General features: G+C 42.2%; 2 protein-coding genes across 2 annotated transcripts in view; both read left to right on the top strand.

Annotated features, from left to right (window-relative positions):
* Positions 1–26,764, top strand: part of LOC142480740 (neural-cadherin-like) — a 149,530-nt gene that overhangs the window by 59,776 nt on the left and 62,990 nt on the right. The window contains exons 10-12 of the mRNA XM_075582702.1: positions 20,238–20,408; positions 22,333–22,505; positions 26,514–26,681. Coding sequence (XP_075438817.1) covers positions 20,238–20,408; positions 22,333–22,505; positions 26,514–26,681 — 512 coding nt within the window. The remainder of the gene's footprint in view (positions 1–20,237; positions 20,409–22,332; positions 22,506–26,513; positions 26,682–26,764) is intronic.
* Positions 1,740–3,305, top strand: LOC142488519 (uncharacterized). The gene is made up of 2 exons (XM_075589013.1): positions 1,740–1,811; positions 2,175–3,305. Exons 1-2 carry the CDS (start codon positions 1,763–1,765, stop codon positions 3,266–3,268), a joined length of 1,143 nt encoding a protein of 380 aa, XP_075445128.1. The 5' UTR covers positions 1,740–1,762; the 3' UTR covers positions 3,269–3,305.

The raw sequence follows: 26,764 nt of genomic DNA, 5'->3' as shown, positions 1-26,764 counted from the left end.
TTATTCATTTACCTCATATCTTTTATATGTTTTTCAAGGGCGGACAAGTGCAGCAAGCAAAAAAGAAATGTGGGACACAATAGTCATTGGTGTCAATGCCTGTGGGAATAGTGTCAGGGACAAGTATCATTGTCGGAAAAGATTTGATGATATTAGGTCCAAATTGAAAAAGAAAATACAAGACCAACGCGTGCATGCTACTGGCACTGGAGGTGGGCCCACACCACAACGTCTCATATTGACTCCATTGGAGGAGCTGCTTCGGCCAAAATTACTTACCGTCGTCGTGGAAGGCTTGGCTGGTGACCGTGACATTGGAATTTATCCGTCACAATTTCCAGCAGGTGATAAATATTACTGTACTAGGCGTGTCGTTGCTTACAGTTATTTTGCATAGTTACACTGCTTTTTATACTGTCTTCACAATATAAGCATACCTGCATCTATATATGTATATGTCTGATTCTGTATATATATATCTCAAAATAGACATATATGTAGTAGTCCTACTAAAAGCAGTAACTAATATAGCACGTGCCATTGCGTGCTCATTTACATGTGAATTCCCAAAATGCATAGCTGCAGTGGAAGCAATTGATGGTGGGCGAAGATGGGGAACAACAGGGTAGTACACGTGTAACACATGTTCATGAGAAATTATTAGTAGCTACAGGTACAGAACAGAAATATGTATCATGTTATTGTGTATTTTATTGATTTTACTCCGACAAACATGACATTACTGCCTATTTTAAGCATGCATCAAAGAAATTGCATGTAACGGCCTACAAACATCACTGGCACTAACACATCTATAGTTGCTTATGAAAAGGTCCATTTTTGCTTTATGTCATATACAGACAGCATAATGAGGCACACGTAGCATATGTTATGTCATTGTTTTCATAACTTAAACACTGCAGATGACTACTTAGCTCATCTACCATTGTGTTAAAGCAGCTGCAATTAATATCTCATCACAGCATACACTTCAACAGAGGGGGTGGGGTTCAGCACACACACTAATTACAGCCTCATTTCACGGTCAACTTAGTTCACACCATTTGCACCTGTTTCAAGTCATTGAAAGGTGTGGCTGATTAGGCTTTTTGGGGAAGGGAATACCTTTCTTACAACCTGAATAGCACAACTGAAGTTAATCACACTCATTTGAAAGCTTAACTCTAGCTACTAAATGCCCCAACAACTCATTACTTATCAAAGCGTACGTCACACATTAGTTCACTCATATCTATAGTTGAACTACTATGAAAGACACATTATCACACACTGCATGTGTTGTCTTGTTGAGTCACAGCCACATTCAGGTGTGCCACATCTTCGATTAATGTACCACACATATCCTCTACCAAAAACAACACTTTTTGCAATATGACCACCTTCATGATAACCATTGTGAATGGTCATCTCATGATAGTTATGTACATTATGATACTGATATCACTACACAACATATGATTTTTATGTACTCATTTAATCTATTTATCCTCACGCATTACTGCAGAAACATAGTATGTTGTATGTTAGGGAACTCAAAAATTCTAAGTACACAGGCATGTACAGTGTTATTACAACTATTTATGTTCACTTTCACACACATTTTCGGTTAAGGAACTGATGTTGTTAGTTAATCATAAATACAGAACATACAATAAGTGTTTGTTCAATATTTACACATGTAAATGTAAAACTTATGTTATTGTTATATATAGTTGCCCCTGGAGGACATGTGTCACCTGAGATGGAACAAGTGTCTTCACCTGGGTCAGCCAGCTCAACACTACTAGAAGGTGAGTGTATCATTTGCTGGCCATATAATATGTGCTCTTCTATATGTTATGTTGTCATGTGCATTATTTGTTTTGCACATCTTCTTTAAATAGGATTACTTAGTGTCAGTGAAAATTAAGTGTAAGGCAACATGTATTGTGTTAGTGATGTTAATTATCATGTAGGACTTCTGAGTTTAGAGCAACTTTTCATTCATTCATATTTCATACTGAGTCCAAACATTATTCGTAAGTCAAGGTAGTTTTTAATGAGGTTATAAAACGTATGCTAACATGTTAGGTGTTACTTAGGACATAGTACAATTACATAGTAACACAGCATACATTAACATGCCATTTAATAATGTGTACATTTCTTTTTAGAACATCATGGTGATGAGGATGATGAGTATGATGAGGATGACGCCACAGAAGAGACTGAAATACAATCATGTGACCATGAAGAGGTGCCAATAGAAACTGTTGTACCGCCAAATCGTCCATCAACTTCCACATACGATGCAATTGTAGCTTCAGAGGGAAAAATAGTGGACGCAGAAAATCGTCGCCATTCAGACATGATGACAGTGCTGGAAAGGATGATTGGACTGCAGGAAGAAACAGTATCACAATTGGCACATCTCCACAGAGTCTTCATTGAAGTGCCTAAACAGTTGCAAAAAATCAACACCTCATTCGAAGCATTAGTTGTTCAGCAAACACAAGCTAATTACTGGAGAATGACTAATGTACCACAATTCAACACCTCCCAGCCAGGATCTGTTCATGCAGGTCAGTTTTCACCACATTCATCTGATATTCATTCACCAGGCCCAAATGTTACCGGTCAAGTAGCAGAGATTGCTGTGCAGGTTCCTGACGACATACTACCACTGCCATCTGTACAAAATCAGCAGCTGACACCTACAAAGGAGCCCACAAAAACAAAATACAAGCAGTTACTACTGACCAGTTTTTGGTCAAAAACAACAAAAGACACACATGAAACAGACCAACCATCACTTGTGCAGTGTCTACCAACTTGCTCACATGTGTCACTGGGCACAAGCCCTGTCCGTGAACAGTCACTACCCAAAAGCCCTGTAGGTGAATCGCTGCCCAAAAGCCCTGTAGGTGAGTCGCTGCCCAAAAGCCCTGTAGGTGAGTCGCTGCCCAAAAGCCCTGTAGGTGAATCGCTGCCCAAAAGCCCTGTAGGTGAATCACTGCCCAAAAGCCCTGTAGGTGAATCACTGCCCAAAAGCCCTGTAGGTGAGTCACTGGCCACAAGCCCTGTAGGTGAGTCACTGGCCACAAGCCCCGTAGGTGAACAGTCACTGGCCACAAGCCCTGCCCGTGAAGTGCCAGAGGCCACTCAAAGTGGCTCTGTTGTGCCTAAAGTTGGTGGCAAAAGAAAAAGGAAAATTCAAGAGACAACAAGCAGGCCTGTTACTCGCTCGCAAAAGGAACAAAAAAAATAAATGTTATAATTCAGAAAATATGTCTTTGGCCTTGTTTTGTTGACTTCACATTATCTAATTACTATTGTATGTATGCTGAAGACTGTGTTGTTTCCAAACTTTCAACTATGTTCTTGTACACGTGAAGTTTTGGAAATGTTAACACTCATAATTAATTGTGTTATAAATATTTATGTTGTAATCGTCTGTTCAGTAATGGTCCACCAGGAGCCAGTTGCTAAGTTTAGAGAAGCTGCCATTGACTTTGCAGCAAAACATTGCATTTGGGTGTGTTAATTGATGTAAGAATTGCATATGCATATTAGTCACATGCAATTATTAAAACACCTAAGTAAGTGCAAACATCTTTCTTGTACGTGTACTGCAGGATTATGTGTAAATTATTACTTACCTTTGCCTTGCTTGGCCATTGTAATTTTGTCCTTTAATCAGTTGTGTGTTCGTTTCTATAACATCTCAGAATGTATAATAATATATATACACACACACACACACACACACACACACACACTGAGTGAGTGTGAGTGTGAGTGTGTGAGTGTGTATATATATATATGTATATATATGTGTATATATATATGTATATATGTGTATATATGTGTATATATATATGTATATATGTGTATATATGTGTATATATATATGTATATATATATGTATATATATATGTATATATGTGTGTATATGTGTGTATGTATATATATATATATATATATATATATATATATATATATATATATATATATATATATATATATATATATATATATATATATATATATATATATAGTACTATATAAACTGGTATACACAAACTAATACACTTCATGCTTCCTTGTGAAAGCACACTATTTTAATAATACAGGCCTAATGTTTGAGAAATATCCTAAGTATGAGACTCTAACAGTATTGTGCTTAAACAAATGTTTATTACTTAATTCAATCATGTTTCTCACCATTTAAATAGGTTTCATACAAGGTATACTTAATGCCATCAATGTTGTGTGTACTCCTGCAATATAAAAAAAAAAAAAAAATATTATATATAAATATATATATATTTTTATAAGAGATATATTTATATATATATATATATATATATATATATATATATATATATATATATATATATATATATATATATATACACACGTATTTAAACTCATGCAGACAGGGAGTTAACCAGACTTTCACATACACACAGAAATGTAAGCGGGGAAAAAACATTTCTTTTTGCAGGTGTGTTTTTACTGATATGCCTGGCTAAGAAATATTTTCACACACTGGTCTTTGTTATTTTTCAAAAAAACACTATGTGAACGCATTCACAGTCTAGGGATGTTTTTCACAAACGAGATAAAAGAAGGAGAAATGTTTCTCCCACAGTCCCATATCACGAACCACAACTGTTAACCCAATTAGACAACCAAATCCAATTGGCGTTTGAAATAAGGAGTCAAAGTAGTTACTTTTGTTGACCTTGACAAGGAAAAACAGGAGTTTGTTAGCCATTCAGCACATTCATTTTGATGAGCAAATAACACAGACCTGCACACAGCTTTTGTGCTACTCAGACATGGCTGATGAATTCGTTAACAATATTAATCCCCTTTTAGGGTATAAGTACATGATCTGTGAAGCCATCTTGAACAGTCGCGGACAGAAAGCAAGCACACGCCAAATCGATGATTTCATTCGAGCAAAATATCCTTATTACCAAGACCGTAAGCATGCACGGAATTTTAATTCCTCAATAAGATTCACTTTATCAAGTAATGACTTTTTTGAACGTGACCAGGATAAGCTACAACACACCTATGGTTTCTGGAAGATTGCCCCGGAAAAACAATTTATCCTGAAAGACGGCACTTATATTGTCGTGAAAGGCATATTTATTCCTAATGGCAATAGCAATGTATCCGCTACTACTGATCCGTTTGAATCGATACGTGCTGCAATATCTGCAGCCTCCATTCCTGAAACCCACATTGTACAAGAACAAAAGTACTATGATTATGTACCAAGCCTTTCAGCTGAAATTGCATTGGAATGGGAACCGGAAGAAATGAACCTACCTCCCGACCAATTATTTGAAGAAAGCAGTGGCGATTCCTATGAGCGCATCCTGGAGGAGATATGTGCCATACTGGATTCAGCGGTTGGGTTAAGCGTGGATGAAAATGGCTTGCATTTCTGGAGCGACCAGTTGCAGCCAGGCGAAGAGTTAATTCTAGAAGAATGGTAAATATAACAATCGTTATGCGTTGACTCTGCGTTTAAATTTTTTTTTTTTTTGTAACCACCATTTTCACTTTCAATGCGTGGATACAGCGTAACATTGCAGACTGCATAACATGTAGCGATCACAAACAAATTGTTTCCTAATACAATATAGTAGGACCTGAAAGAGTAGTACACATTGCTGACGGAATAAATATACGTACTTTCCTATCCCTTTAAACATATTAGCAACATTTTACCATTACTCTAACACATACCTGTTTTGTTATCATGCAACATCTACAACATTGAAAACCGGGTCCACCACGTATGACGTGGGACCCTTGTCATGGGCCAAGGCGTCCTTAAAAAGGATTAGTGATGTAAGTCCCGCCCCCAAGCGACGTGCGCGCCTCAAAGCCTATTGGCTGTCATGTTTTGTTATAGTAACGGTAACTGCAGTGTGTGATGCGTGCGGCTCAGTGTTTGTAGGCGTACCCTGGGCGTTAGCCGAATGTTAATTGAGTGGGAGGAGTGTTAGCGTGCGTTTCACGCTGGCTTAACATGACGTCACACGTATTGCATTTGCGCATTGTGTTATCGGCCGTGCTTTCTGTTCAAACACGTCTGTTTAAAAAGAATACAGATGTACTCGTTTAGAACGAATGTAGTTTCGTCTTCATTGTATTTGAAATAAAGATGTTATGTTTACTGGTATTTTCAACATGTATTGAACGCACAACGTACGCTTTGTTTTGCGCATGCGCTAACAGTTAGTGGAGCCAAGCGTGAAGTGCGTGCGCACACAAAGATGTGCGCGCACATCTTTCAGTATACAGGCAACGTTCACTTCTTATACATAGTTATGCCTGCTACAAATTTAAAGAAACATTACATACTGATGAACAGTTTTACTTCTAACATATAAGTGACTGACGTGTGTATCTACACAATCATATAGAGCTGCGTAACGCGTTGTCACGGATGCATATCTAGTAAGGTGCCATCTTTGACCATCATGTGTTTGCTGTATTTCAGAGATGTCGGGGAAGATACAATCGGATCAATGTATGATTTCAGAAGAGTCTACCTTTATATGAGATGATTGTGAGGAGGAGCCACCGACTACTATACTACATATGGAACTAATTTTATATTGCTTGCAGCGCTTATTAACAAACAATTAAAAATGTGATACCCTTATGCCTATATTACATAAGCACTTAATTAACATAATGATGTTGCAAAAGAGTGCCTCATGAATTTTTATTGAGTGTTCTTTAATGACTACTAACATTTTATGACATGGTGTGTTTTATATATAACAACCATTCCCACTCTGCTAACACATTTGTGTATTCTAATATGTAATGGAACGTATGACTGTCGAAACTATGTAACAATAATAATAATAATATGAGCATGTTCATGTATAGGGCTGCTAGTTGTACGCAGCGATTTACAGACACATGTTTCAGCCTGAGGTCCCTGGCCCGTGGAACGTACAAATGTTTTTTTGCCGCATGAGGCACAGGGAGATAAAGTGACTTGGCCAAGGTCACAAGGAGCCCACACCGGGAATTGAACCAGACTCCCCTGCTTCAAACTATCAGTGCCAGTGTGTGTCTTTACTCAGTGAGCCACTCCTTCTCCCAATGTAAAGGACACTTACAACCAAGTAGCCATTTATTTTTAAAATCTCTTGTTACATGGGTATGTAGATAAAATGGTTTGGGACTGTAGCAAATAATGTTACTGGCCAGATGTTATGGTCCCCTCCAATGCATGATGTTCTGAATATGACATCACCATCATGTTATGAAGTACGTTTCTGTGTATATTTCATTAACCTAACTAACTATAGTTTACTGTGTTTATTAATCGTTTAGAAATACATAGTATAGTCAATATGATGATATAAGCTACCATAATAAAGCTGGTGTTATCATTTGTCGGTGTTATACATGGATCCTACACCAATTGATAGAGACACAAACAGTTGTCTTAAAAAGTGTGTCTATGCTAGTGATGAATGTGCTCCCGTAAGTAAACAAATAAGTACAGTTATCCCCTTTTCTCCAACCACCTCTATATTACATTAATGGAAATTATAAGGAAACATACATAAAATGTGATGAAATGTGAGTAATCATTTTGTAATACAATGCACATGAAAGCTCAAGAGTAGCTAAATGCATATACATGATACAGAAAGTACATATATGTAACATTTGTGTTTAAACCAATATGTTGGGTTTTTAGTTCCAATAATTATAGGAAGATTGAGGTAGCCACATCTTATGAGAGATGTCAGCAAATATACATACCATGATCAGTCATACTGGAGATATACCTATAATGCAAAGGAACAATATATAAATTGCAAACATTGACATGCCATCTTCAGTACCGTAAACAACACAGCAAAGTGTGTATTTGGTGTTAAATGTACAACACCATGTATATTTCATGACATTCAAAATGTAAATCAGCCTGGTGTACACATCATATGGATGTACATGTTACACTGCACCAATAACATTGTATGTAAGCATACTAGAAGCATGAATGATTATGGGCATAATATGTGTTTTGTCTTAGCATAAGGAATAACACAATGCTAAAATATTATTGCTTTGTTACCCAAGTTGTATTCACATACACACAACTAAAGTACAATTGAAGAGGGATTATATAACCTGTGCAACAATAACATACCGGTGCCACATCCCTTTGTGCACACAGCAGAGAAAAGAAAGGTGTGCAACCCATATTCATCTGTGTCCTAACAGAAGGTTATATAAAGAAACATTATTGTTAATATAACATAATTAAACTATAAAAGTAGTACTAGGAACATATGAGTTTGTACTTACAAGAAAAAAATGAATTGATGAGATTCTGTCGTGTCTGGCCACCACTGGCTGTTTGTTCATTTTCAGCAGCTACATGGGTGGGATGCTCGTCTACCAAAGCCTCAGCTAGGTCTGACTGTACATTGTGCCTGAGTGCAACATTGTGCAAAATGCAACAGGCAAGGATAATATCAGACACTTTTTGAGGCTTGTATAGAAGAGCCCCACCAGTTCTGTCCAGACACCTAAACCTGGTCTTGAGTAGGCCAAATGTCCTCTCTATAACAGATCTTGTAGATATATGGGCTGCATTGTACCTGTCCTCTGCTTCAGTTTGAGGGTTTAGCACCGGAGTCAAGAGCCACGGCCTAATTCCGTATCCTGAGTCACCTATAATGAATGGAGCACACATAAGCTGACATTAGTGATCAAATTGTACAATGCCAACATTCCTAAATCAACATGTGTTTTGTGTTAGAACATGTAAATATGTACTCACCCAGCAGCCAACCAGGTTCAAAATGTCCCTCTTCGAACGCATGGAAGACTGAAGAGTTCCTCAGGATAGAGGAATCGTGACTGGAACCAGGGAACTTGGGTACCACATGCATTATCCTCATCGTGGCATCACATACCACCTGTACATTGAGTGAATGGTAGTGCTTCCGATTGCGGTACACATGCTCACTCTGACTAGGTGCAATCAAAGCAACATGTGTGCAATCGATTGCACCCAGCACACATGGTATCCCTGCTATATTATAAAAGCCAGTCCTGACTTCCAGCCACTCTGTCGCCTCTGTAGGAAAATGAATATAATTCCTAGCGCGTCTATTGAGTGCATAGAGAAACTGGGTCAAGGCCCGCGAGAATGTAGATTGCGAGACCCCGCCCACTATGCCCACAGTTGTCTGGTATGACGCGGAAGCAAGATAATGTAATGAGCACAGCATTTTAACAAGCCCAGGGACTGCACGACCTCTGGCTGTGAAAAAATCTAAATCCCCCCTTATCTCCTCATAAAGAGCTAAGATTGCTGCTGAACTCAAACGATAGCGACTTACAATCTCCTCCTCACTCATCCCATCTAACAGGGTTCTCTCCCTGTACAGACGCGGACGAGGCACAAGTTGTCTCCTCTGTCTTCTCCTCTGATCTCCTGTCCCTCTACCTGTCCCTCGGCCTGTCCCTCTCCCTGTCGTATCCGCGTCACTGTCACTGTCCCTCGGTGTGTCCCTCCCTTGCCCTATATGATTGTCTTCATCATCAAGCATGTCATAGAAAAGAATGTTCCTCCGTCTCCTAAACATTCGCAACATTTTGAAATGAGTAGCTGTGAATGAGCAGGTAATGTGCGTCCTTTAAATAGGTATGTGATGATGTCAGGTGACATAGTAAAATGCAAGGTGTTACATTAACATAATAAAGTACTTCTGTGGCAAGCTGTGTGCACTTGTTGTTCTAAGTATTTGTTGTGTGTATTCTGCAGGGAATGATGATATTTGGCAATGATGTGACGTGAAGCTTTGTACAAAGATTGCTTGCAAATAAATAGTTGCATGTGCAATGCATGTAACACTTGTGAACGCAAGAGTCAGTCATGTAATGAGACAAAAAGGCTGAGATTGACGTGGGAAAAGTTTTGTGTAACATGTGTAATTATCCATGTTATTGTGACATGTTGGCAACAATGAATAGTCGTGTGCATATGCATGCATTTGTGTAAGGAGGATAGTTGGTATAGAATGAGTTTACAAGGTGTCCCAATGATGAATTACTGTACATGTGTGTATAAGTTAGGTTGAAGTGCTTGTAATGCAACGGTTACAATGTAAACATGCAATGTGATTGAGCGTCCAATAAGTGACGTCATGAAAATAGGGAGGACCCAAACGTAGATGTAAACATGAGAATTTAGATGTACATGAAGGTTTAAAGATGCGTGTCACATTACAAGCATTGTGTAATGTAAAGGAACATGAATATACGGTGTATGTGTGACATGTGTGACATCATGTAAATAATTGTCGCTGAGTTGAGTAAAATGTGTGATATGATGTGAGGTTCTCCTTTAAGAGTGTAGTATAGTATTTTCCCTTGCCACATCATCACATGATGAGTAATGTGACCCGCAAATGCTGCAAACATGTAAAAGTCGAATGTTATGCAAATAAGACACATCAGCTGTGACACAATGCAGGGAATGCCCCCACACTGTAATGCAAATCCCCCTTGTATTGTGAGCAATGAAACGTAAACAGTACTATACTGTTATACGTCCCCGCTCCATTGACTCCATTGATGTACAGAAGATTTTTTTTTTCTAAGTGCCGTTCCGGCAGCCTTAGCGATCGTTCTCCCGTCCAAAATGCCAACTTTAGTTGGCGGGAGAAATCGGCCATAACATCTCAATTTCGTAGTGCCGATCAGCCCCGATAAGCTGTTTTTTTTTGTTGAATCCAGCCGATTTAAAAAAGTGGCGATCAGTGTCGAAAACAGGCTTATCGGCAGGCGACTGGCCATAACCAAATAATCGGCTCCGAAACCTGGCGATATGAAGCACTTATCGGCGCTTACTGAATCTCAAACCCAATTTTGGCTATAACATGGCCATATTTCCCTTATCAACGCTTACTGCATGAGGCCCAGTATGCTTTGCCTCAGACAGTATGCTTTGCCTCACACAGTATGCTTTGCCTCAGTCAGTATGCTTTTCCTCAGTCAGTATGCTTTGCCACAGTCAGTATGCTTTGCCTCAGTCAGTATGCTTTCCCTCAGACAGTATGCGTTCCCTCAGACAGTATGCTTTCCCTCAGACAGTATGCTTTCCCTCAGACAGTATGCTTTCCCTCAGACAGTATGCTTTCCCTCAGGCAGTATGCTTTCCCTCAGGCAGTATGCTGTCCCTCTGACAGTATGCTTTCCCTCTGACAGTATGCTTTCCCTCTGACAGTATGCTTTTCCTCAGACAGTATGCTTTCCCTCAGACAGTATGCTTTCCCTCAGACAGTATGCTTTCCCTCAGACAGTATGCTTTCCCTCAGACACTATGCTTTTCCTCACACAGTATACTTTTCTTCAGACAGTATGCTTTCCGTCAGACAGTATGCTTTCCCTCTGACAGTATGCTTTCCCTCTGACAGTATGCTTTCCCTCAGACACTATGCTTTTCCTCACACAGTATACTTTTCCTCTGACGGTATGCTGTCCCTCTGACAGTATGCTTTCCCTCTGACAGTATGCATTCCCTCTGACAGTATGCTGTCCCGCTGACAGTATGCTTTCCCTCTGACAGTATGCTTTCCCTCTGACAGTATGCTTTTCCTCAGACAGTATGCTTTCCCTCTGACAGTATGCTTTCCCTCTGACAGTATGCTTTTCCTCAGACAGTATGCTTTCCCTCTGACAGTATGCTTTCCCTCTGACAGTATGCTTTTCCTCAGACAGTATGCTTTCCCTCAGACAGTATGCTTTCCCTCTGACAGTATGCTTTCCCTCAGACAGTATGCTTTCCCTCAGACACTATGCTTTCCCTCAGTCAGTATGCTGTCCCTCTGACAGTATGCTTTCCCTCTGACAGTATGCTTTCCCTCTGACAGTATGCTTTTCCTCAGTCAGTATGCTTTCCCTCAGACAGTATGCTTTCCCTCAGACAGTATGCTTTTCCTCAGACAGTATGCTTTCCCTCAGACAGTATACTTTTCCTCAGACAGTATGCTTTCCCTCAGACAGTATGCTTTTCCTCTGACGGTATGCTGTCCCTCTGACAGTATGCTTTCCCTCTGACAGTATGCTTTCCCTCTGACAGTATGCGTTTCCTCAGTCAGTATGCTTTCCCTCAGACAGTATGCTTTCCCTCGAACAGTATGCTTTCCCTCGGACAGTGTGCTTTTCCTCAGACAGTATGCGTTCCCTCAGACAGTATGCTTTTCCTCAGACAGTATGCTTTCCCTCTGACAGTATGCTTTCCCTCTGACAGTATGCTTTCCCTCAGACAGTATGCTTTTCCTCAGTCAGTATGCTTTTTCTCAGACAGTATGCTTTCCCTCAGACAGTATGCTTTCCCTCAGACACTATGCTTTGCCTCAGACAGTATGCTTTTCCTCAGACAGTATGATTTCCCTCAGACAGTATGCTTTTCCTCAGTCAGTATGCTTTTCCTCAGACAGTATGCTTTCCCTCAGACAGTATGCTTTCCCTCAGACAGTATGCTTTCCCTCAGACAGTATGCTTTCCCTCAGTCAGTATGCTTTTCCTCAGACAGTATGCTTTTCCTCAGACAGTATGCTTTTCCTCAGACAGTATGCTTTGCCTCAGACAGTATGCTTTGCCTCAGACAGTATGCTTTTCCTCAGACAGTATGCTTTTCCTCAGACAGTATGCTTTTCCTCAGACAGTATGCTTTGCCTCAGACAGTATGCTTTGCCTCAGACAGTATGCTTTCCCTCAGGCAGTATGCTTTTCCTCAGGCAGTATGCTTTCCCTCAGACAGTATGCTTTCCCTCAGACAGTATGCTTTCCCTCAGACAGTATGCTTTCCCTCAGACAGTATGCTTTTCCTCTGACGGTATGCTTTTCCTCTGACGGTATGCTGTCCCTCTGACGGTATGCTTTCCCTCTGACAGTATGCTTTCCCTCTGACAGTATGCTTTTCCTCAGACACTATGCTTTTCCTCACACAGTATACTTTTCTTCAGACAGTATGCTTTCCGTCAGACAGTATGCTTTCCCTCTGACAGTATGCTTTCCCTCTGACAGTATGCTTTCCCTCAGACACTATGCTTTTCCTCACACAGTATACTTTTCCTCTGACGGTATGCTGTCCCTCTGACAGTATGCTTTCCCTCTGACAGTATGCATTCCCTCTGACAGTATGCATTCCCTCTGACAGTATGCTGTCCCTCTGACAGTATGCTTTCCCTCTGACAGTATGCTTTCCCTCTGACAGTATGCTTTTCCTCAGACAGTATGCTTTCCCTCTGACAGTATGCTTTCCCTCTGACAGTATGCTTTTCCTCAGACAGTATGCTTTCCCTCTGACAGTATGCTTTCCCTCTGACAGTATGCTTTTCCTCAGACAGTATGCTTTCCCTCAGACAGCATGCTTTCCCTCTGACAGTATGCTTTCCCTCGGACAGTATGCTTTTCCTCAGACAGTATGCTTTCCCTCTGACAGTATGCTTTCCCTCTGACAGTATGCTTTCCCTCAGACAGTATGCTTTTCCTCAGTCAGTATGCTTTTTCTCAGACAGTATGCTTTCCCTCAGACAGTATGCTTTCCCTCAGACACTATGCTTTGCCTCAGACAGTATGCTTTTCCTCAGACAGTATGCTTTCCCTCAGACAGTATGCTTTTCCTCAGTCAGTATGCTTTTCCTCAGACAGTATGCTTTCCCTCAGACAGTATGCTTTCCCTCAGACAGTATGCTTTCCCTCAGACAGTATGCTTTCCCTCAGTCAGTATGCTTTTCCTCAGACAGTATGCTTTTCCTCAGACAGTATGCTTTTCCTCAGACAGTATGCTTTGCCTCAGACAGTATGCTTTGCCTCAGACAGTATGCTTTTCCTCAGACAGTATGCTTTTCCTCAGACAGTATGCTTTTCCTCAGACAGTATGCTTTGCCTCAGACAGTATGCTTTGCCTCAGACAGTATGCTTTGCCTCAGACAGTATGCTTTCCCTCAGGCAGTATGCTTTTCCTCAGGCAGTATGCTTTCCCTCAGACAGTATGCTTTCCCTCAGACAGTATGCTTTCCCTCAGACAGTATGCTTTCCCTCAGACAGTATGCTTTTCCTCTGACGGTATGCTTTTCCTCTGACGGTATGCTGTCCCTCTGACGGTATGCTTTCCCTCTGACAGTATGCTTTCCCTCTGACAGTATGCTTTTCCTCAGACACTATGCTTTTCCTCACACAGTATACTTTTCTTCAGACAGTATGCTTTCCGTCAGACAGTATGCTTTCCCTCTGACAGTATGCTTTCCCTCTGACAGTATGCTTTCCCTCAGACACTATGCTTTTCCTCACACAGTATACTTTTCCTCTGACGGTATGCTTTCCCTCTGACAGTATGCTTTCCCTCTGACAGTATGCATTCCCTCTGACAGTATGCTGTCCCTCTGACAGTATGCTTTCCCTCTGACAGTATGCTTTCCCTCTGACAGTATGCTTTTCCTCAGACAGTATGCTTTCCCTCTGACAGTATGCTTTCCCTCTGACAGTATGCTTTTCCTCAGACAGTATGCTTTCCCTCTGACAGTATGCTTTCCCTCTGACAGTATGCTTTTCCTCAGACAGTATGCTTTCCCTCAGACAGCATGCTTTCCCTCTGACAGTATGCTTTCCCTCAGACAGTATGCTTTCCCTCAGACACTATGCTTTCCCTCAGTCAGTATGCTGTCCCTCTGACAGTATGCTTTCCCTCTGACAGTATGCTTTCCCTCTGACAGTATGCTTTTCCTCAGTCAGTATGCTTTCCCTCAGACAGTATGCTTTCCCTCAGACAGTATGCTTTTCCTCAGACAGTATGCTTTCCCTCAGACAGTATACTTTTCCTCAGACAGTATGCTTTCCCTCAGACAGTATGCTTTTCCTCTGACGGTATGCTGTCCCTCTGACAGTATGCTTTCCCTCTGACAGTATGCTTTCCCTCTGACAGTATGCTTTTCCTCAGTCAGTATGCTTTCCCTCAGACAGTATGCTTTCCCTCAGACAGTATGCTTTCCCTCAGACAGTATGCTTTTCCTCTGACAGTATGCTTTGCCTCAGACAGTATGCTTTGCCTCAGACAGTATGCTTTCCCTCAGACAGTATGCTTTGCCTCAGACAGTATGCTTTGCCTCAGACAGTATGCTTTGCCTCAGACAGTATGCTTTCCCTCAGACAGTATGCTTTGCCTCAGACAGTATGCTTTGCCTCAGACAGTATGCTTTGCCTCAGACAGTATGCTTTGCCTCAGACAGTATGCTTTGCCTCAGACAGTATGCTTTGCCTCAGTCAGTATGCTTTCCCTCAGACAGTATGCTTTCCCTCAGTCAGTATGCTTTGCCTCAGACAGTATGCTTTCCCTCAGACAGTATGCTTTCCCTCAGACAGTATGCTTTGCCTCAGACAGTATGCTTTTCCTCAGTCAGTATGCTTTGCCTCAGTCAGTATGCTTTTCCTCAGGCAGTATGCTTTCCCTCAGACAGTATGCTTTCCCTCAGACAGTATGCTTTGCCTCAGACAGTATGCTTTTCCTCAGACAGTATGCTTTTCCTCAGACAGTATGCTTTGCCTCAGACAGTATGCTTTCCCTCAGACAGTATGCTTTGCCTCAGTCAGTATGCTTTGCCTCAGACAGTATGCTTTCCCTCAGACAGTATGCTTTCCCTCAGACAGTATGCTTTGCCTCAGACAGTATGCTTTTCCTCAGACAGTATGCTTTTCCTCAGACAGTATGCTTTGCCTCAGACAGTATGCTTTCCCTCAGACAGTATGCTTTGCCTCAGACAGTATGCTTTGCCTCAGACAGTATGCTTTGCCTCAGACAGTATGCTTTGCCTCAGACAGTATGCTTTGCCTCAGACAGTATGCTTTGCCTCAGACAGTATGCTTTGCCTCAGTCAGTATGCTTTTCCTCAGTCAGTATGCTTTGCCACAGTCAGTATGCTTTGCCTCAGTCAGTATGCTTTGCCTCAGTCAGTATGCTTTCCCTCAGACAGTATGCGTTCCCTCAGACAGTATGCTTTCCCTCAGACAGTATGCTTTCCCTCAGACAGTATGCTTTCCCTCAGACAGTATGCTTTCCCTCAGACAGTATGCTGTCCCTCTGACAGTATGCTTTCCCTCTGACAATATGCTTTTCCTCTGACAGTATGCTTTCCCTCTGACTGTATGCTTTTCCTCAGACAGTATGCTTTCCCTCTGACAGTATGCTTTCCCTCTGACAGTATGCTTTTCCTCAGACAGTATGCTTTCCCTCAGACAGTATGCTTTCCCTCTGACAGTATGCTTTCCCTCAGACACTATGCTTTCCCTCAGACACTATGCTTTCCCTCAGTCAGTATGCTTTTCCTCAGACAGTATGCTTTGCCTCAGACAGTATGCTTTGCCTCAGACAGTATGCTTTGCCTCAGACAGTATGCTTTGCCTCAGACAGTATGCTTTGCCTCAGACAGTATGCTTTGCCTCAGACAGTATGCTTTGCCTCAGACAGTATGCTTTTCCTCACACAGTATGCTTTCCCTAAGACAGTATGCTTTTCCTCAGACAGTATGCTTTTCATCCGACAGTATGCTTTCCCTCAGACAGTATGCTTTTCCTCGGACAGTATGCTTTCCCTCGGACGGTATGCTTTCCCTCGGACGGTATGCTTTTCCTCTGACGGTATGCTGTCCCTCTGACGGTATGCTTTCCCTCTGACAGTATGCTTTCCCTCAGACAGTATGCTTTTCCTCAGACAGTATGCTTTTCCTCTTACAGTATGCTTTCCCTAAGACAGTATGCTTTTCCTCAGACAGTATGCTTTTCATCCGACAGTATGCTTTTCCTCTGACAGTATGCTTTCCCTCAGACAGTATGCTTTCCCTCAGACAGTATACTTTTCCTCAGACAGTATGCTTTCCCTCAGACAGTATGCTTTCCCTCAGACAGTATGCTTTCCCTCAGACAGTATGCTTTCCCTCAGACACTATGCTTTGCCTCAGACAGTATGCTTTGCCTCAGACAGTATGCTTTGCCTCAGTCAGTATGCTTTGCCTCAGACAGTATGCTTTGCCTCAGACAGTATGCTTTGCCTCAGACAGTATGCTTTGCCTCAGACAGTATGCTTTGCCTCAGACAGTATGCTTTGCCTCAGTCAGTATGCTTTGCCTAAGACAGTATGCTTTCCCTCAGACTGTATGCTTTGCCTCAGACAGTATGCTTTGCCTCAGACAGTATGCTTTCCCTCAGACAGTATGCTTTTCCTCAGACAGTATGCTTTCCATCAGACAGTATGCTATGCCTCAGACAGTATGCTTTTCCTCAGACACTATGCTTTCCCTCAGACAGTATGCTATGCCTCAGACAGTATGCTTTTCCTCAGACACTATGCTTTCCCTCAGACAGTATGCTATGACTCAGTCAGTATGCTTTGCCTCAGACAGTATGCTTTGCCTCAGACAGTATGCTTTGCCTCAGTCAGTATGCTTTGCCTCAGTCAGTATGCTTTGCCTCAGACAGTATGCTTTGCCTCAGACAGTATGCTTTTCCTCAGACAGTATGCTTTGCCTCAGACAGTATGCTTTCCCTCAGACACTATGCTTTCCCTCAGACAGTATACTTTTCCTCAGGCAGTATGCTTTCCCTCAGACAGTATGCTTTCCCTCAGAAACTATGCTTTTCCTCAGACAGTATGCTTTCCCTCAGACACTATGCTTTCCCTCAGACAGTATGCTTTTCCTCAGACACTATGCTTTCCCTCAGACACTATGCTTTCCCTCAGACAGTATGCTTCTCCTCAGACAGTATGCTTTGCCTCAGTCAGTATGCTTTGCCTCAGTCAGTATGCTTTGTCTCAGTCAGTATGCTTTGCCTCAGACAGTATGCTTTGCCTCAGACAGTATGCTTTTCCTCAGACAGTATGCTTTTCCTCAGACAGTATGCTTTGCCTCAGTCAGTATGCTTTGCCTGAGTCAGTATGCTTTGCCTCAGTCAGTATGCTTTTCCCCAGACAGTATGCTTTGCCTCAGTCAGTATGCTTTGCCTCAGACACTATGCTTTCCCTCAGACAGTATGCGTTCCCTCGGACAGTATGCTTTCCCTCAGACAGTATGCTTTCCCTCAGACAGTATTATGCTTTCCCTCAGTCAGTATGCTTTCCCTCAGACAGTATGCTTTCCCTCAGACAGTATGCTTTCCCTCAGACAGTATGCTTTCCCTCAGACAGTATGCTTTCCCTCAGACACTATGCTTTCCCTCAGACAGTATGCTTTTCCTCAGACACTATGCTTTCCCTCAGACAGTATGCTTTCCCTCAGACAGTATACTTTTCCTCAGGCAGTATATTTTTCCTCAGGCAGTATGCTTTCCCTCAGACAGTATGCTTTGCCTCAGTCAGTATACTTTGCCTCAGACAGTATGCTTTCCCTCAGACAGTATGCTTTCCTTCTGACAGTATACTTTCCCTCAGACACTATGCTTTCCCTCAGGCTGTATGCTTTCCCTCAGACAGTATACTTTTCCTCAGGCAGTATGCTTTCCCTCAGACAGTATACATTTCCTCAGGCAGTATATTTTTCCTCAGGCAGTATGCTTTCCCTCAGACAGTATGCTTTGCCTCAGTCAGTATGCTTTGCCTCAGGCAGTACTGTATGCTTTCCCTCAGACAGTATGCTTTGCCTCAGACAGTATGCTTTCCCTCAGTCACTATGCTTTGCCTCAGACAGTATGCTTTTCCTCAGTCAGTATGCTTTTCCTCAGACAGTATGCTTTCCCTCAGACAGTATGCTTTTCCTCAGACACTATGCTTTCCCTCAGACAGTATGCTTTTCCTCAGACACTATGCTTTCCCTCAGACAGTATGCTTTTCCTCAGGCGCTATGCTTTACCCCAGACACCAGACAGCATGCTTTACCCCAGACAGTATGCTTTCCCTCAGTCAGTATGCTTTCCCTCAGACAGTATGCTTTACCCCAGACAGTATGCTTTCCCTCAGTCAGTATGCTTTCCCTCAGACAGTATGCTTTCCCTCAGACAGTATGCTTTCCCTCAGACAGTATGCTTTCCCTCAGACAGTATGCTTTCCCTCAGACAGTATGCTTTCCCTCAGACAGTATGCTTTTCCTCTGACAGTATGCTTTCCCTCAGATACTATGCTTTTCCTCTGACAGTATGCTTTTCCTCAGACAGTATACTTATCCTCAGACACTATGCTTTTCCTCAGGCAGTATGTTTTTCCTCAAGACAGTTGTTAATTACATAACTCAAGGTGGTATCAGAAAGGGTTAACTCACAGACGTTCCAGAGTGCCCATTGTCCATCCTTGTTATCCATGGAGGTTCTCCAGTGAGCAGAATCCATTGTAATAGAAACCAGTAGTAGAAAGTGGTGGAATAACGTTGCACCACCAGTATCCAGCAAACAGAAAAACAATGATCAAGAGGGGGCTCCCATAACAAATATATTTATTAGATCACATGTGACCACAAATGTGGTAAAAAAATGCACCTACGCGTTTCACGCACAATGCGCTTTATCAAGGTGTATATAAGTTGCACTTTTTAGATTCACTGTTTCTTCACAAATAAGGACGGAAATGTTGATCCCACAATGAACTTTCACGTTTATAGCAAGACCTCTGGAGTGCCGGCTATTGCTTTTCTCGCCATCTTTACCCAAATAGCTCAGAATGGAGGACAATAATTATCTAATTTAAAAAAGTTATTCAGTTGTTTCTTAGGCGACAAGTGAGTTACATTTTACTGAGAGTGACTGACGGTGGTAAAGTCAGTTATAGTGAACATCTCTTTCTTTCTTGTCTACTGCACGGGACGAATGATTTAACCACTGAATGACATGGTGGTGAGAGGCCATACACATCATAAGACAAAGCTGCTGCAACTTTATACTGATCCTTTCAATACCCCATTATTTCATTTGTGCTCCTTATCACTTTAGCGGTCTGTCTAAATAAGAGACCTTCTCTAACTCCAGTATCAGAACACCTGTACAGTATTACCATGTGGGCCCTACAGAGAATCTAACTTGTTCTGGGACAGACATTTTTGCTATCGCTATTGACCTGACAGACCTTATTTAGAATTCATTGATTCACTGCTCATGAAATCTCTGCTTTCTCGGAAGGCAAATTCTACAGTGTAACCTGCTACTTTCAGCACTTGGACTGAAGGACGTCTCTTTACCTACTGTAGGTGTGATCACCACAGCACAGAGCTTTGACCGAGAGAAGCAGAGAGAATACACCATCTCTGTAACAGCCACAGACCAAGCTCAGGAGCCACTGATTGGAGTTTGCCGAGTAAACATCTTTATTGCTGACATCAATGATAATGATCCCAAATTCGAGAACAGTCACTACCAATGTGAGTAGTGCCCCGGGTTTCCGAAATGACCAACACTGACTTTTCAACACAAGCAAGCTTTATGAACCTGTGGCCTTAATTTTTTTTTTTTTGTAACCACCATGTAGGGTATATGTCTGCAACCAACAGATGTTTGAGTGTGGCTCTCTCCAGGGGCCGGAGCTGGAAGTCCACGCTCTAGCACCTGCAGCCCATCCCTCCCTCCTCTGTGTGTTTACCTTATCAGTGCAGGGTGCTGGAAGTTGGCTCGCACTGAAGTCGGGCTCAACTTCCGCATTCAAATTGCGTGTGTGGGTAGGGGGGGAGGGAGGAGTATTGAGTGTGTTTGGTGGGGGGGGGAATTGTGTGTGTGTGGGGGGGGGGGGGATTAAGTGAGAAAAGGGGTGGGGAAGTGAGAAAAAAGGGAGGGGAGAGTGAGAGAAGGAGGGTGGAGAGAGGGGAGAGTGAGAGAAGGAGGGTGGAGAGAGGGGGATATTGAGAGAGGGGGGGACAGAGAGAAAGTGAGAGGAAGAGTTAGAGGAGGACAGAATAAGGGGAGAGAGAGAAGACGGAGTATTTTTTTTTCTTTCCCTAATTTTTTATTTAAGTAAGTTTGTTGTATGTTAATGCTTATACAGTATATACCCATTAGTTTGTGTACAATATATGTATCATGTGGGTGTTTGTTTGTGGGGGTGTAATCATATTCAGGCATGTGTTACTGCTCTCCAAACATTTTGGTCAACAAAAAAAAAAGCCTCTTGTTCCTTGAAAGGTTGCAGACCCTGCACTAGGGGGCAGGCTGCGCTCACTGTCTGAGCCTGCGCCCGGGTTCTTAAATTCCCACCATAAAGGGTTTTTTTGTATTTGGAGAACATTGAATAATGGAAAACAAAAATGATACAAACAGGCTCTCAAAAATGAATCATTTTGAAAATGGACAATCCAATTTTATGAATGTTTACACGCACTTTCTGTAACTTCCCAGCATCATGAGGTTTTAAAGCACCACACAGCAGCCCCCCGAGGTCGCTCTACCTTTTGTGTATTCACTATAATGAATATATAGGCATTATCAATTGTGAATAACTGTTGATTTATTATAGCTGCTGTACTTTTGGTGCTAATACCCTCTATCACAGGGGTGGCCAACTCCAGTCCTCAAGGGCCACCAACAGGTCAGGTTTTAAGGGTGTCCCTACATAGGTGGCTGTCAACAATTGAGCCACCTGTGCTGAAGCAGAGATATCCTTCAAACCTGACCTGTTGGTGGCCCTTGAGGACTGGAGTTGGCCGCCCCTGCTCTACAATATATCTTTCATTTGGGCAAGTCATGGGCTCCTACCCATAAACGTAAGACATGCCGGTCATGTTTAAGAAGGTGGTCATTTTTAAAAGCCCCCACATATTATCTGAACAAGAAAATGAATTCAGGATTTCAAAGGGACATACAAAATCAGGATGAAATGCAAATAGTGAAAGCAAAATGTAGGAGAACAACAGTATAAGAACTTTTTTTAATTTTTGGACCAATACTTGAGAACGGAGCTGGTTTTATAACCAAGCGGTGTTATGCAGTAATACACCTTATAGCCGATTCAATTTAGCGGACAGTAAGGTGCCTTTCAGCTTAGCACCACTTAGTAAATATGGCACACAATCCCCAAAAAATATTTCTATAAGGAGGAGAAACGTTTGATTCCTGAAGGGCCTACAATACTTTGCCGTTGCTATTGTTCTGCTGTGTGTTGCAAGCCCTTCCAGCATTGCTGAAGTTAATAATATTCAGTACTTGGCTCTTAATAATGTCTTAAACATGCAAGTTGTATGGTTTGATTCACATAGTAAATCAAAGACAAAGCACATGCATACTGTATATCAAGTAGATAGTCGTGTGTCCTCGCTTCACTTCCCTTCATCGCGCTGATTCTCTCTGGGAACGCAGATTTCCTTCGCGAGGACACACCCGTTGGAACAAGTTTCCTTCGCGCTGCTGCTCGGGATGATGACCAAGGTGTCAACGCCGCCATCACCTACAGCATATTACTGCAGCAACCGCAGTATGTCCAGATAAACCCCATCACAGGGTGGGTGTATGTGAACCACCCCATCTCCCAGGTGAGTGGCATCATGTTCCAGGTATGAATTGGTCTTGGTAGTACAGATTAATACTGTACCTTTTATTTATGGTGAAACACAAAAACTCCCCTTCCGTGCAAAGCATAGATAATTTGGGGGGTGGGAGATACCTATCAATTACATTCATAAAATAATGCAAAACATGCCAGCTGTACAGATGGGGATGTAGAATCTGGTTAGTAAAGAGGCAGCATGCATATTAACACAAAAGAATACTTTGATACAGATTCAGCGTCGCATAGTGTTCATGCAATGTCTTTAAATATAATATATATCCCTGTTTATTTAATGTACTGTAAGCATGTATTTGTCATCATAACTCTGTGCCCAGAATATACATGAAAACAAGAGGTAATTCTCAATGTATTACTTCCTGGTAAAACATTTTTATAAATAAATAAACATCCCACACCCTTTCACCCACAAACCTCTTTCTGTGCTGAAATCCTTTATTGGCGCCACGTATCACTTAATTATAACGTGCATGCCTCCTGACTTGTACACACTTCCATTCCACGGTTATCTTGATATGCACAACATCAGAAGACTACCTCGTGCACATACACTGGCGACACACTTTATTCGAGCTCGGCTAGTCCCACGAATTCGGGTATACCCGGGTGTATTGAGGTTTGTGACTGTTTTCTGCCCGAGTGCATTGAGGTATTTTCCAGGCAGGGATTGAAGCATTTTATTCCTGCTGGCTGCAATACTGCACAGTATATATATATATATACTGCATTACAATTCATGAATTTATGCCATCTGGTAGGCACGCGAAGCATTGCAGCCTATTAAATCCTAATCATTATCATTTAACAGATCAGCCGCCCATCAGCCAGGCATGAACCCAGGCTGGGAAGGCAAATGCAACGGGGCTTGTCAGAGGTGAGGAGCGGCGCATTCCAGGTATCTGCCAGGTACATACCGGGTATTTGCTCGAATAAAGTGTGTCGGTGCAGTAAAAGCAGGAAAAGCAGATGTTCTTTATGCAACTAGTAAAAATATTGTAAGAGCTGGATTTCTTGATCACCTAGAAAAGATCTTGGAGCCCGGCTCAATCCTGCACTGGTAAGTGCTACTTAAGAATGCAAACATGGTATTAAACTGTGAGAACGGTGTTTCCGTCCGCAAATTGTTACCAAGAATACTCGTCTGCCACAGGCAGGCAACATTTAGTAACACACACACTGTGTATTGTGCTTCAGGCAGAATTCTGGGGCGGATGTAACAATGCAGAGAAAATGTTGGGACGCACTGCACGCTTTTGCTTGTTTAACATTTGAAGCAAAAGATTATCCAATTCAGTTCATATTAAGTCAGATCCGACGGAATTTTTTTTTACTTTTTCGAAAATATGATGCACATTGATGCAGAGTTGGAATTATTCCATTATAATATACAGGATGGCAGCATCATTAAGCGCTTTGTAAGTCAGAACGAGGGTTTTAAATGGGATTTTAGAGGCTATGGGAAGCCAGTGTAAGGATTTGCATAGTGAGCGCAGCAGAAGTGGAGCGGTGAGTGAGGTAAATGAGTCTGCAGCAGCATTTTGAATGGATTGGAGTTGGGACAGGCAGACAAGGGGAATACCATCAAGGATAATGTTGCAGTAGTCAAAACGGGACAAGAGAAGTGCATGAATCAGGATTTTAGTTGCATCATGAGCGAGAAAAGGGCGTATCCTAGCAATATTTTGATGTCAAGTGAATATGATGAATAAAGGAGAGGGCAGAGTCAAAGATGGCTCCCAGGCAGTGGGCTTGGGGTGTTGATGCGATTGTGGTATTATTGATAGTAAGGGAGACTTTGGATGTAAGGGAAGGGGGAAAGAGTATTAGTTTGGTACTATTAAGCTTCAGGTAATGGTGGGATATCCAAGAGGAGATTGTGGAGAGATCGTTGGTGGTATGGGACAAGGGAGTAGGAGAGTGTGACGGTAGGTGGGTAACCAGGCTCTCAAATAAAGGTTTAAGCCTGTTTGGTTACCCCTAATCCTTAATAAGGGTTCAGGAAGAGTCAGCTCTTGAGCCCAGTACTGTGTAATGCATAAAATGTATTGTGCGACAATAAAGTATTTTATGTGTTTTTACCTGTTCAGGAGTGCCAGCCAGCAGGGATTGCTGTGGTATGAGTTTCAAGGGGGGGGGGGTGCAGAGAAAGTGTTGTCTATCCAGTCAGGGTCCAGAGTTTCTGGTTCCCCTAAAAATGTACCCAGGACTCAGGTTTGATTCCTGAATACATGTAGCACATGTTCCAGCAAAATCTCCCCTTGAAAACGCTTTTGCGACTCACTGCTAGGGGTGCTTCAGCGCAGACCAGAAAGGTAAAAGGGGCATAGGGATGTGAGGTGTCCCTGAAACAGTCAAGGGGTTCCTAGGTTAATGGGGATACCCAGTAAATGCCCAGGTCACCCAGAACCGGTATAGGTGTTCTGAGGTGCTCCAACCGTACATATAAGGTTGTGAAGGGATTCTTAGAATCCATACTAAGTCTATGCAATAGTGTGTGGGGAATGTGACTAGTGAAAAATAAAGTGCAGCGTTTTATTCTATTTCCCATACCAGAAAGACTTAGGTTTTTAAAGTGTATATTTTATTAACAAAGTGTGTTAAGTACATATATGCTTTGTGCACAGTAAATGAGGCACAGGGATGAAAAGTATGAGGGAATCCCTAGGTTAAGGGAGGTACCTCAGTTAGTGCCAAGGTGTCCCAGAACCTGTATTGGGTTTGTGGGTGCCACAACCGAATATGAGGTACCCCAAAATGTATGCTGTAATAAAGTATGACTTTTGGTGTTTTTTACAGTCACTATAAGGCCCTATGCAGTCAGCCTGGGCATATGTTTCAGGTGCCAGCTAGTCTGCATAGATTCCATACATGAAAGAGAAGACAGGATGTTGAGAGGTTTCGGGGTGCTAAGTGAACGGGCATGGTGGAGTACTGGGTCCGGAGAACAGAGACCCCATGGGGGCGGGGGACCTCTGGTCTGCTATACTCAGTGGCGCCTGCCCAGCTGGAGGCAATGGGCTGACTAGGGAAAAGATGGCGATCGTAAGTGCTTTTCCTATTGGCCAGAACATATGTCCCGCCCACAGGACGTCCCGAGCCGGCTCAACATGCCCACTGCCTCTGACATCTTCATCCAGATGAGCCCTGCTCTGATTGGCTGCTGAGAAAGTTCTCACGCTTCTCATAGGACTGTAGTATTCTGCAAATGAAACTCAGAAGTATTATAAAACCCTGCGCCAATCAGATTTTGAGTTCTCTAAGATTCTAAGCAAGAGTCTAAGCACCAAGTCCAGTGAGTTAAAAATCCAGACCTCTGGAGAGAGGGGAGGGGTGGCGCCTGGAACTGCAGGTTTTTTTCAGTACCAGGACATTGCAGGCTAAATCTCAGTCAGGTGAAAATCCTTAGGTACATTTCCTGCACCTAGGAGAGTCTACTTTTGTACCCCAGTTCCCAAGTAAGTGTGTCTTTTCTTATGTAGTTTGTGTAACATTGTGTTTTTGCCTTTTCCTGTGAATAAATTTACCATTTATTTCATTGCATTATCACAACTTGTTTTGATCTATGCATGATCCTGGTAAAAAGGTGTAAATGTCCTGGTCTCTCGTGACAGAGAGGTCATGGGAGGAGAGATAAATGAGGGTGTCACCGGCATAGAGATGATACTGAAAGCCAAAAGATTATATTAGTTCACCAAGAGAAGAGGTGTAGAGTGAGAAGAGCAGAGTGCCAAGCACAGAGCCTTGTGGGACCCTAACAAAAAGAGGAATGGTTTACATAGGCAAGAAGTGTTTAATGAATTAGAAGAGGAATTTTATTAAACAATATTTCTATTTACTGTTCATACTCCATTCTCACACTTTAATGAATAGGCCCCTTTGTGTCAATTACGCTACAAAATGGCTTTGGTACATCACATCTCATTTCTCTATGACTTGTAATCTCTGAAATGTTTTTTGTTGTTTTTTAAATCAGACGTCTCGGATCAGTCGATACATTGTAGCCACAGACGGAGGTAATCGAAGCAGCAGTGTGGAGCTCACAGTTATCATCACAAATATACTCAACCAGCCTCCCCAGTGGGAGCAAGGAAGATATTGGATCACCATCCCTGAGAACACTACACGTGATACCAATATTGTGGTATGTATGGCGCTTAGCTGTATCTCACAACCACTGTTTTGCCTCAAGGATTAAATAAAATAAACTTAAGGCCGCAGTCTCCA

This window comes from Ascaphus truei, chromosome 2 (genome assembly GCF_040206685.1).
Source record: "Ascaphus truei isolate aAscTru1 chromosome 2, aAscTru1.hap1, whole genome shotgun sequence".
NCBI lineage: Eukaryota > Metazoa > Chordata > Amphibia > Anura > Ascaphidae > Ascaphus > Ascaphus truei.
Note: the sequence above shows the minus strand (reverse complement) of the source record. Positions and strands in the feature narration are given on the sequence as shown.